The sequence below is a fragment of the Lepidothrix coronata genome, unplaced genomic scaffold, assembly GCF_001604755.1.
Source record: "Lepidothrix coronata isolate B3197 unplaced genomic scaffold, Lepidothrix_coronata-1.0 Scaffold157, whole genome shotgun sequence".
NCBI classification, from domain to species: domain Eukaryota; kingdom Metazoa; phylum Chordata; class Aves; order Passeriformes; family Pipridae; genus Lepidothrix; species Lepidothrix coronata.
This window is the reverse complement of record NW_016690337.1, coordinates 1,365,675-1,378,151: the sequence shown is the minus strand read 5'-3', so window position 1 is coordinate 1,378,151 and position 12,477 is coordinate 1,365,675. Positions and strand designations below refer to the sequence as shown.

General features: G+C 37.4%; 1 protein-coding gene across 6 annotated transcripts in view; it reads left to right on the top strand.

The window, feature by feature from the left end:
• Positions 1-10,952, top strand: part of ROBO1 (roundabout guidance receptor 1) — a 710,380-nt gene extending 699,428 nt beyond the window's left edge. For all 6 annotated transcript variants that reach the window (XM_017829046.1, XM_017829047.1, XM_017829048.1 and 3 more), the window contains 3 exons: positions 6,875-7,183; positions 8,453-8,655; positions 9,274-10,952. In XM_017829046.1, coding sequence (XP_017684535.1) covers positions 6,875-7,183; positions 8,453-8,655; positions 9,274-9,288 — 527 coding nt within the window. In that variant the 3' untranslated portion in view covers positions 9,289-10,952. The remainder of the gene's footprint in view (positions 1-6,874; positions 7,184-8,452; positions 8,656-9,273) is intronic.
• The last annotated feature ends 1,525 nt before the right edge of the window (positions 10,953-12,477 follow it).

The window sequence follows — 12,477 nt, the reverse complement described above, 5'->3', positions numbered from 1 at the left end:
CATTGAGAATAATGTGTGGTTAGGATTAAAATCTTCATTCACGTGACCGACTATTAAAACCTTCAGAATTTGTCTTTTCCTGAAAAAAACAGTTCACCATCCCAGTGGTGGACAACACAAATCAGTGAATTCTAATCCTGACCACGGCGTTGTTGCAAGCGGTTACTTTGTGAGTAAAAGCAAATCTAATCATCTTCTCTCGTGCCTTCACACACAATATCAACTCTTGCTGAAAAGGTAGTGCTTGTATTCTCTTGGGGGTGTAGGAGGATAATGCAAACATTGTGATGTTTTCTAGAGAGAGCCTTTAATGAAAATGCCTCAGGTGGTGCAGCTTTTATTAAAGCACTACCTTCCAGTTTTATAAAACAACCCGCGGGCTTTGTTGGAAATTCATGTAAGATAAATTCTCCAAGACTTAACTCATCTTGTCAAGTTTGCTGAATTTGCTAACAGGGGAGGGTGAGGGGGTAGGGAAAAGAAAGGCATCGTTCCCCCACCTCCTCTGCAACAACAATCTGATTAGGACTTTCATTACCAGTCTGAAATTTTTCAAAGAGGGGCATCATTTGCCATTATCATATGAAAGCCTAATATTATAGATCCTTATCCGGGGTTACAAGAAGGGAGTTTTGAACCACTTCTCCCTGTGATTCCTGCCACTTGATGAAAAAATTTAATACAAAGCTCAAAGCACGATGAGCAGAAGTAATTTAGCAATGAGTGGTTGTCCGTGCTATTATCTGTACTTTATTCTGAGTATTTTCTCTCGGTAGCATCTATCTGATATTAGGCTGCGTTAAATACTGGCATGACACAGTGCACCTGGGCCTCTTGGCTTCTGCCCAGGCCCCTTCTGTCAGTGAAACTGAGCTGTTGGAATATTATCTGATTTCGAGAGGTTGTTACAGTGGTTTTGTGCGTTTGCTTCTGTGAAAGGACAACACAAGGTGTAAATCCCAAAACTGTACCAGAAACGTTATGTTTATGAGACTCTTGTAATGGCGTTTCACAAGATTTTATTGACATTTTATCAGCTTTTATTCTTTTGAAGAGAATGCTCTTAGCTAAATAATTGGCAGAGCTTCAAACCTCAATACTAACACAACAGCTAGGACATCAGAAATAAAATCTGGACAGGAGTTTTATGTGGCCATTTGCTTCTAACACAGGGATAAATAAGAGGTGGGTCTTATTTGATGATGGTTTTTTGTAAAAGTAGTTATACAGAGCTAAATCATAGAGCATCATCATTAGATGTTGCAATAGATTTGACAATCATGATCAATATTTGTTTTGTGTTATGTAGCACCTGCTTACTTCAGCATATTTTCTAATTAGGAAAGAATTTCCACTAACCTCTTTAGAGTGCAATACAGTGTGGTCATTCAGGGAATAGCAAATTATGGCTTTAATTTCTGCAGATCCAATAAAACCCAGTTCAAAGGTTGAAGAGCTTGTTTGGATTTGATTTTTTTTTAATTATTTTTCCCCCTCAGTCTATTTACGTAGGCATATTTGGAACCTTACTGTAGATTCTAACCATTCATTTTAATAGCCACATCTAGTATTATTGTGTCATGTTAGAATTAGCTATAAAATAGCATTTACTAATTGTTTTCCTTAAGTGGAGAAAAGCATGATGGATGCATGAATGAAACATTTAAGCACCATTGACCTTTCCCAGATATACTTGGGTTTTTCCATTGGCTTATTGTCACAATATTATTTATCATCTTTATAAAGGAGTGCCTTATAGAACGATTTTTTATTTCCTCATAGTGGGTGAACATACATGTGTTTTTAGTAGAGGCAAAAAAAGCAGATATTCTGAATTCAAGAATTTGTTGGTTGCTAGAAGCATTCCATAACTACTAAAAGGAGAAAAATACATTGTTTCATTACTTTCTGAGCCTTTAAGGTGGAATTTACTTTCACACATAAAGAATCTTCTGCTGTTCCCAAATTACCTGAATTAGTATTTGCCAGAAGTTTCATGAAATACCAGTGTCATGAAGAATTTAAATGATTAGTCGACAGAAAGGGTATATAAATAAATGTTCGTATGAATGATTGAAAATGCCAAGAGTATCAGCAGCAGCAATATATGTAAGTCTTAAAAAATTCTTTGTTTTTTTTTTTCTTTGTACAGCAAGATTTGTGAAAGGGATTGGTATTTCTGAAGGTGTGTTTGTTACTAATGTACCAGTAAAAGGTCTACTATAGTAGAGGAGAGTGGTCTCTGATCTACTCTGCATTGTACAAGTAGTAACAGTTTTGTATTTTCTGTGAGCATTAGTTCAAATCGAAACGGGATTTCGGCTCATTTGTTTTGTTCCTTGGCAGTCATCCAGACACTGAAATGTTCTTCATATTTGTTGCTAAAAATCTTTGCTCAGTAGGTGGTAAGGATTAAAATGTATGAATTTTTAATTGCTCTTCCTCTGGCCTTTTAAGAGAGCTTACTAAGAGAGCAATGCATGAACCAACTAGCAGACGGATCCTCCTTCTCAACCTTGTCTGACCTACTTACATATTTAATTTAAGAAACCAAACTTTAAAAGAATACATTTGTCTTTTCTAAATATATATATATATCTAAAAGTCTCTTCTGAAGTGTCTTGAATTGATTTGTCAGTAGTTACAAGCCCTCAGAACTGTAAGCATTTAGATAAAAAGGATAAAAGTACTTTGCCATTGTTTCAGTTCATTGGGTCTTTCAGTTGAAATTATGCCATTGACAGTTCACATGAGATTTTAAATCTTGATTCATTTTTTTTTTTAAATCTCTAACTGACAAAAAATACTAAACATTTTCACAACTGACTGGTTGAGACTATAACTGAGTTATTTAGCTGTGTTACCAGTGACATGACGTGAGGGCAGCTGAATTTCTCACAAAAGGCAATTGAACATCTGCCAGATATTCCTCGAATTTTCATTTGGAAATGTTAAGCCATTATCCATGCCAACACCATTTGTACTTTTGTCTCCCTCTGCCTATGCAGTACAAAGAAACCTACTCTGTACAAAAAACAATTCAGCAAGGTAGAAAATAAGTAGGAATGCATTTCTTACCTCTGCTAAAAATCAGCTTGTTATTGAATGATAATAATTTTCAGATACTTGCCCTTTTCTCAGTCCTTACTTCTGGGTCCATTGTGAGATATTTGATATCTTGTAAATACTGATTTTGATACTGAGGGAGGTTTTGTGGAATGAAAACCATTTTGCTAATTATGTAAATGTAGATTTTAAAAAAAAAGGCAATAACCCATTGCTTTTATGCATCATATTGGGTTTTGCTGTATCTATTTGTTCATCTGATTATTGTGTACAATGTGAGCCATGCTTCTTGAAAGACAAAGCATGAAAATAGCTTCAGTACATGAATAATAGTAGCTCAGATTAAGATGTGTCTAGGCATCTTAAATGCTCTTAAAGCTTTTTGTAAGTCAGGAGCAATATTCAGTTTTGCATGCCTGCAAAAACACGCATTAGAAAAAATTCACTTTGTACCTTGTAGAATCATAGAATGTCCTAGATTGGAAGGGACCTTAAAGATCATCCAGTTCTAACCCCTCTGCTGTGGGCAGGGACACCTTCCACTAGATCGGGTTGCTCAGAGCCCCATCCAGCCTGACCTTGAGCACATCCATGGATTTTCTCCAATATTGCATCAAATCTGTAACTCTGCTCTTTTCTTCAGGGTATGACTGTGGGGATCTGCAGCCTGATAAGAGTTTAAAAGAGAGAGTTGCCTAATAAGGCTTCATTTGTCACTACTTACAGTTCGTCTTTTTGTTCTTATTTGTGTTTTTTCCACTTTAGTGTCAAACTAATTTAGCAGATTATTTTTCCTCTGCTTATCCCATGGTTCCTGTATATGTTCTCATTTAGAAAATTATCATCACTCCTTTCAAAAGACATATCTGGAAGGTTTCTCCTGTAGACCGTGCTATGAAATGGCATCCATTAATTGTTTGAGTTACATGGGAAGCAGTACAAGTAATACATGACATGAATAAAACATGTGAGCTCAGCTGACCTTTAACAAATACTTCTGAGTTCTTGATATTGGTTTGATGTTGCTTTGTGATTTACTTTTTATTCCTTACAATGGAAGCTTCCATTTTGCTTTTAATAAGGAGTGTGCCAGTTTGTACTCGAGGAGGCAGATTGAATCTGGATTTTCTCTGTGATCTGAGCTGTTAAAATAAATACCACAGGGGTGTAATGGTGTTGACCTCTGAAAAGGTTTTTTTTTTTCCTCTGTAAAGGATTCTTCTCAGCGAGAAGTACTGTGTTATAATGAAGATTTTTATAGTTTCCCTGCAGGTTGCAAAAACGTTCTCAAAAGAGAATATCACTTTTCTTTAGTTATTGCTGTACCATAGAGCTGCTGCCGGTTTATGAAACTTTTTATATCGATGCATCTTTCCTTTCCATAGTCAAGATTTAACACCACTTTGTTCATTGCCCTGTGCAGCTGGATAGAATTCTTGAATAAAGTAGTTTGTTCCAAGTTGTGTTTTATAGGCTACAGGAAAGATGCTGTTCCTTCTCTTTGGTATTCAGCCAGTGCCCTGCCGTGCCACACTTGTTGGACACTGGCTCCAGGGGTGGCTGAAAAGGCTGATGTTAAGTACCTACACTCCCTTTACATCAGCAGGCTCAGCAGAATGGCTCTTCAGTGCTCTGGTAACTTTATAACAGAGACACTGAATGGGGCATGTGAGACTCAGGACATTGCGTGAGCAGCTGTGGTTCCAGAAGCCTACACTTCTGGGTTTGAGTGTCTTCATTCACTTCTGAATCAGTGTATCCTCTTCTGAGAGAAGGCATATTGTGAGAGCAAAGTTCTCCTCGGAAAGGAAAACATTGTTTGAATCTCCACAGCCTGATACAGACTTTATCTTATTTTTTAAATCTTGTCCAAATTCTGTAATTGCTACAAGTCTGGAGCTGACATGGCCTTATGCACTGGGCTTTCAAGGAACATATTACACACTACTCTGAGGTCTCAGTCAGGCTTCACACAAATTTTAACATAGTTGTTGAATTGTAGAAAGGTTATGTACTTCTCCAGACCAACACTTTTTGCAGCAGATATTGACACTTAAGATCTCATGGACCTCTCCGTGGACCCTTGGGATCCAGAAATCCAAATTTGCATCTATGGGACTGGGCAGCCCAGTGAAAGTGGTTTGGTTTGCTCTTTGGTGGCAGGACCTCACAGGGCAATTTTAGGAGAGGTAGTCTGAGTGCTACTCCGATGGCTGGAATTACAAAGTTACATTGCTAAGGTTGTGTACTAAGCAGAGGTTACCTCTGTAAACCATGTCTAAGCAGTTATGGATAACAAAAGGATGCAACATAACCAATTCTGTGCTTTCTTGCCAAAATATATTGTATTTCAAATCTTACTGAGTCAGAAGTTGGGTCTCCATTTCAGTTTTATGTTTCCTCAGATAAACAAGTCCAGCCCATTGCCCAGAGATCTACCTTTTTATATTGCAGTCTATAATCTATATATTTCCCATTCCATAAGTGAAATTATTTTCATAGAATCATAAAATACCCTGAGTTGGAAGGGACCCACAAGGATCATCTAAATTGATATGTATATGTTAGATGCCTGATTTTTCTTGTTCAGGAGTACTACCTTTATTTTTGGCCCAATTTAGTTAAATTTTGGCTGAAAAATTCTCTTGAATAGACTGAGAATTAGCTGTATATATAGTGATGGTGTCTGAAAAACACAGCTGCTCCAAGATTTTTCTGGAAGTAGAAAGAATGAATGCATGGTATTATAAAATGCTGAAGTTACGTTTTTTAATAGAGCCATTATTTTCTTTTTTAACAATCTCACTTGAGAATATTAACCTCAGAAATGTCTATGTCATCTCACCTTTTTTAACCAGTTCTCTTATATCCATGTGAATTGTTCCTACAGCTTTGTTGTGAACTACTTTTGTGTTGTAGCTTCCTTGCTCGACTTCTATATTTTTTCTTCACATTTTATATTCCACAGAGCACTGTTGAATCCTGATAAACAATTTGCACATTCTAGTTTTATGTCTTAATGCAGGAATAGACAAATACAACAAAGTAAAATATATGCATGCTTTATAAACAGTATTTTAAAATATTCAGAATTTTAGAACCCCTGAAGCTGTGCTAATTTAAGAAATTAATTTTTAAAGTCCTGTGTGTCTTTTCTTTTTTTTTTTTTTTGTTCTTTCTGAGAGCTTATTACTTCATTGGCTGACTGTATTATTTTTTTTTTAATATCTCATAACATACCCACAGACATCAAGGATATATGTTAATTTAACCTGTTATTTTGAAAGAAAAATTCAATAATTAATATATAATTATATATAAATATCCTTATATATGTCAGCAGTGGATCTGATATACATTCTTAGACCCCAGCTAGCTTGCTTTAATGCTCACTACACCAAAGACCTTGAGCAATTATAGCACAAGCTGCTGTGCTCTTGAATGGACTTAGCAAAAATTATAAATATCAACGATATCATGTTAGTATCCTTAATTCTGTGTTGATATTCATAACTGGCAGGTTAATATTCATGTGCTTAAAGTTTATTGCAGTTTTTGGTAAGTGATTCTTAAGAAAATATTGTGATTTGAAAAGGCAGTGAGAGGTCTTACTTTGTGTTTTCAGAGGTTAAGCTTCAGAAAAGCAGTTTGAACAGTAACATAACAGTTTTTGGAGTGGAGAGAGGAGGGCAGAGGGAGGGCTGAAAGTAAACAGGGCATCTGTTTCTTCAGTTCAAGTTAAATATTATTTCTTAATTTCGCTGGTGTATGATGTCATCATAATCATTATTCTCCTTCCACTCTGTAGACTTGCCACCTCCTCCCGTGCCACCTCCGGCTATAAAATCACCAACGGCCCAGTCCAAATCCCAGCTGGAGGTGCGGCCGGTCATGCTGCCAAAACTTGCTTCTATAGAGGCGAGGACAGACAGGTCTGCGGAAAGGAAAGGAGCCAGCTACAAGGGGAGGGACGGGATGGATGGGAGGCAGCACTCGGACGTGCGGACGAACTCGGGGGAGCGGAGAGAACCCCAGGAACAGCAGAGCGACGGGAAACTGCGAGGAAACAAAGCACCAAAACGAGACGGCACACCAGCAAAAACTCATCTTCTTCAAGGTTGTTTTGCCTGCCCTGGGTTTACTGAAGTATTAGGTGCTGATCACAGGGAACAGGCCAGCTCTTCTCAGGCTGCTGAAGTGAAGTTAGATCTGCTGAATTGCCACCATTTTATTGTGATTACACAGTGTTAATTTAGGTCACACCGCAGGTTCTTGTTAGGGTAAAGTGGAAATACAAGCTTAGGAAAAGCAGATTTTCTATCTTGCTGTCCTTAGACCCATCATGTATTAAAGCTAACGCTTAGGAAGCCCGAACAGAAATACTCCTTGAGAGTTGTAAGGATCAGTGTCCTTGCTCCTACCTATACATTTATAGTCTAGTTATATTTAATCTGTATGATTATTATCTGATTTATAAGAGAACTGAGTAAAGTCAGATAGAGATCTGTAAAACAGATACTTAACTTTTCTACTGAAGAATCTGCCCTTGGCCCGTTTTGCCTATTCACAAAGGAGAAAAGGGGCAGAATGATACCTGGTCCTGCTTAAAGCATAAGAAAGCCCTAGTAGTCAAGCATTAATTTTAGTATTTATAACTGACATGGCAGTGTATGAGTTAGATGTAGTCAAAGTAATCTCTCGTATATGGAATTTGGTAAGATTACTAATTAATGGAACATGATTAATGGGACTTGCCAAGTGTTCACTAAGACTTTCAACACAGATTTATACAAATGCCTGGTCCTTGCTACCTGCAGGTATCCATGGGTAATATCAGGGGTGATTGGGTAGTAAGTTGGTTCAATGGACACATGAGTAAGAGTTTGGTTACAGTGGATTGCTATAGAGAAAAGTTATTTGAAGGTTACCATAGAGGATGATGCTGAAATTTTGAAACATGACCACTAATTGTGGTTCAAACTCAGTCCAGAAAATGCAGGGTCCAGTATTTATATGGAATGGGTTCCTTGTATCATACATATATTGGCATTTCCTCCTACTCAGTCATATGGAAAATATACTACAAGGAGTGTTTTTTTCATTTTCCTGTAGAACATAGAGCAAGGATCCTAAATTGAAATGAAGTGGACAGTAATCATGAATTAATTTTTCTGTGGAGAATGTTACCGTGTAAATACTATAAATTTCCTCAAGAAAGCTTCTATAATGCTGTTATGGAAACAGTGTATTTCATATTCCTTTCAGGCATCACTTTAAACCTCCTGGGAATCATAAAAAGTAAAATAGATCAACTGCATGCCGAAATTTTAGGTTCACGGTATCACTGGGCTTGTAACCATAACAATGTTTGCATTTAATTATACAGAGGACATCCTGCCATATTCTAGACCAACGTTTCCAACATCAAATAATCCTAGAGATCCCAGTTCCTCCAGCTCTATGTCTTCAAGAGGATCAGGAGGCAGACAGAGGGCAGATCAAGTAAATCTAGCCCGAAGGAATGTTGCGGAAATGCAAGTACTGGGAGCGTATGAACAAGGAGAAGAGGAAGAAGAAGAAGAGATGGAGGTAACTGCAGTTGTAATACTGAAGATGACAGAATAAGGCTATTTTCTGTGTTTAGACAGATGCCAAGAAAAAACACTTTTGAACCAGAAATATTTCTGTTCAGAAAAATTAGTACATTTATCTGTCTATTAAAGTTATGCCCAACTCAAGAAAATAAACTTTAAGAATGTGTCAAAACCATAAAAACCAAATAATATATAGCACAATATAATTGTCAACACACTAAAACTTATGGAGTAGAACTTGCAGAAATACATTATTTTAAAGTGCACTTTACCTTATCCAGATTCTTTTGAAAGTGAAAATAAAGAACTAAAGCATCTAAGAACACTTTGACATCACCTTTCACAGTTTTTGATAGTTTATCATTCTGTATTTTTTTAGATATTGATAAATGAACTTTTTTCTTTTTTTTTTTTTTCTGCCTAATGATATTAATTCAATTTAAATCCTGATTGTAGAAAGGGTGGCCAACATAGAGTCACACTGCTGTGCGTAATTAAAAGTAGTAATTATCATGTAAAGGTAGCAAATCTCTAAGAGGTATGTAAAACAAATTTTAAAAAATAAAATTTAACATGTAGTAATTTATGTCCTCTTTTTTTTTTTTTAATACAGGAAACAGAAAGCTGAAGACAGCGACATGTACTGTAACAGGCTTTTAAAATCTTAATCAGAAAAAAAAAATCACTTAAGATGCCTCAAGTCTGATGATGTTTGACGCCAGAAATAATGTTCAGTGCAATCAGAGTGTACAATTTTTCCTTTTTTTTCTTCATGCCATCAGATTGCTAGTTTTTTTATTTTACTCTTTCTTTCTAAGCCCTCCTTACTAGGAACGGCGCCTGCCTGTTCCGTAACGCTAAAGCGCATCCCCTTCGCTGCCCGAGAAGGCAGGTCAGCTGCTCTTCGTGGTACTTGGGCCAGCTGCTGCTTCTGGAATAGAACAGAAGGGAATTCCAGAGCCTGGGATCCCGAGGTTTCTCCCCAGCGAGGCGGTGCTCAGTGCACTGCCAGCACACCAGTGAGCCAGTGATTAAAAAGATCCCCAAAGTGAGCATCCTGCAGAGCATCCTTTGGTTCTTGGGGTTTCATCTGCAGTCAGGGCAAATGGTACCTTGCCATTCCAATACAGACTGTGTGTCTTGTTTTGTGCCGGTCTCTTGCTAACCTTCTGCAGATGATACAGTTTGACGAATGCAAGTAAAATTAATTTGGGATGAGGTGGCTCTTATTGTAAATATGTACTCATTTTAAATCCCCTGTGGTACTTTGATTTGTCTTTCCATTTTCATCATTAAGTACATTCTTATTAAAAATGTCCTTTGGGATAGGCAGGAGGTAAGCCAATGTGATTGCTATTTGCCTAATCATAGCATGAGCAAGGTTATCTGAAACTTTTTCTAATTTTCAGTTTCAACAATGCTTATGAAAAGAAAATCAATGGACATTTTTAATAATGATTAGGTAATATCATCAACTGTTACTGGCCCAAATCTCAGACCTCTACTTGTGTCAATTCACCTTAAAGAAGAAGTGCCACTTAAAGAAGTTTTGTTTGATCTTGGCGATGAATTTTTTTGTAATGCACTGCTTATCTTTTTTTTTTTTTTTTGGTTTTAAAAGCACAATCACTAGACTTTGTTTGTAAACCATTGTAACTATTAACCTTTTTTTTTGTCTTATTGAAAATGTTAAGCATTTGTTTGGGATATTTTTCATCTTTTTGTTAATGCTCTATGTTTGTATTTGGAATATTTGAATGATGACAGACGGTAAAGTAGCAAATGTAAATGTGGGCCATAATCAAAACACTTCTCACTTTTCCTGGACTTACAGAAAATTACCAATTTTTCTGTGGCCTCTCTCAACATTGGATTATCATTAAAGCTGAAATAGAGGCATTAGTTGCATTGAATTTGCCAAATGATGTCCTCTGTCTGTAGATTTTATGATCTTTTTTGTAATTATAAAATTTCTTTGTCATTGGTGCTAATGGAAAAATGTGTGTTTGTTTATTGACAGCTATCAGGACTAGCCCCAATGGAAAAAAAAAAAAAAAGAAGAAAAAAAAAGTGTTTTGGTGTTTACCGAGGACTGAAATTTTTCATTTAGCTAATTTTTAAAGAAAGGTTCCATAGAAAGGGTGTGCAGTACTAAAGGAAAAATCCATGTGATTAATGTTTTCATTATGTTCATGTAAGAAACCTCATATTTTAGCCATAATTTTGCATACTGAGGATCCAATAATCAGAAAAGTAATTTTTGTCACATTATTTATTAAAAATGTTCTCAAATACATTATCTTTCTTGCATAGTTTCTTGTGTTCCCTGAAACATAATTTTAGGGGCAACTCTCATCTTATTTCTATCGGTAAGAGTCAGAATCTCCTCCACTGAAATCATGCAGTTACAGTAGCATGAGCAAAGTGGGAGAGCTGGATGCAGCCTAAGATTTTACATAATTACAATTGATTGCCTTAAAGATCTGATTTCTGGGCGCTTCATGAACTGTGATAATGAAAACTTCCCTTAGCCTGCCAGTTTCCAGAGAGAGCTGATGACAAAAATCTGTACCAACAAAATCATTCACCTCAGGGGTGAGACACATTTGTTGCAAAGGCCAAATAAGTGGAGAGAGTGAATATTATGAGTCGTATGTTTGTTGGGACCTGCACAAATGCAAGTTTTCTTACCTGCCTGCTGTCCTGCTGGGCTGTAGCCATCCTGTGGTTGGCAGAGTCCTGCTGTGGATCACATCCAGGCAGGTGATTGTCCCTTTTTGACTCTTGTATTTTCAGAAGCCTGTACTCTTATTGATCACCCCATTCTTGCTTTTCCTTATCCTATTCCCGTCACCCCAGTTAAAAAAAAAAAAAAGAGAGAGAGGAAAAGAGAAAAAAGATAACCAGCACATTCCATTAAAAAAAAAAACAAACAACAAACAAACAAACAAAAAACCCCCACTGTATCTTTTATTCAAAGAAACATTTTTGCCTCCTTTGACCGCCTTTCCCAAGAGTTTTAAAGAGGCTGTAGCTAGATCCTAAGGTGCTGCAGTGTGCTACAGCACCCCTGTCTTCCCACAGAACACTGTTGGAGCCTTGACAGCTAAATAAGCCTCAAGTATAATTTTTATTTGTAATTGTAGCTTTGAAACAGGTATTAAGTAGAATAAGTTACGTGTGTAACGTTTCTGTATTGCTTTTTTTGGTGATGTCTTCAGTCCTTGTGCCTGAATTCAGACTCCCCCTGTGTTAAAGCCAGTGTTATCCAGACAGGAGCCCGGAGCCTGGAATGTGCCACAGGAGATATCCATCTGGCCTGCACCTTTCCTTTGGAGGAAGAAGGGAGGAGAGGTTGTTTCATGGGCACAGCTGAATGTCTTTCCTGGCATCAGGAAACAGCCTCTTGGTTTGGGTTCAAGCTTGTTGCCAAAGCAGGGTGTGGGGAACAAGGCGGAGCTCAAGGAAATGTCTCTGAGCACGTCAACCCTTGGCACAGAAGCTTAAGCCACTGTCAAAGGTGTTGTGGTGCATCACAGAGCTGGGATCTGGTTGCAGCTGTGGTGTGTAGACCTCTCTAAGGTGTATCTGCACAGAAACACTGGTGCTGCATGCCTGAAATAACAGGTAAGGCACTCACTTCATTCTTTACTGGCACGGTGACCAACTGGAAACCACACACTGGATCCCCAGCCAATATCTGGAAGTCAGACTCCAGGTGAAGCTCTGACCTCAAACAGCAGTAAGTGGGAAATGTTGCCCTGTGAGGTTTTTTATGAAGTTGTTATGATTCTGTTGATGGTGTTCCCTAAGAAGT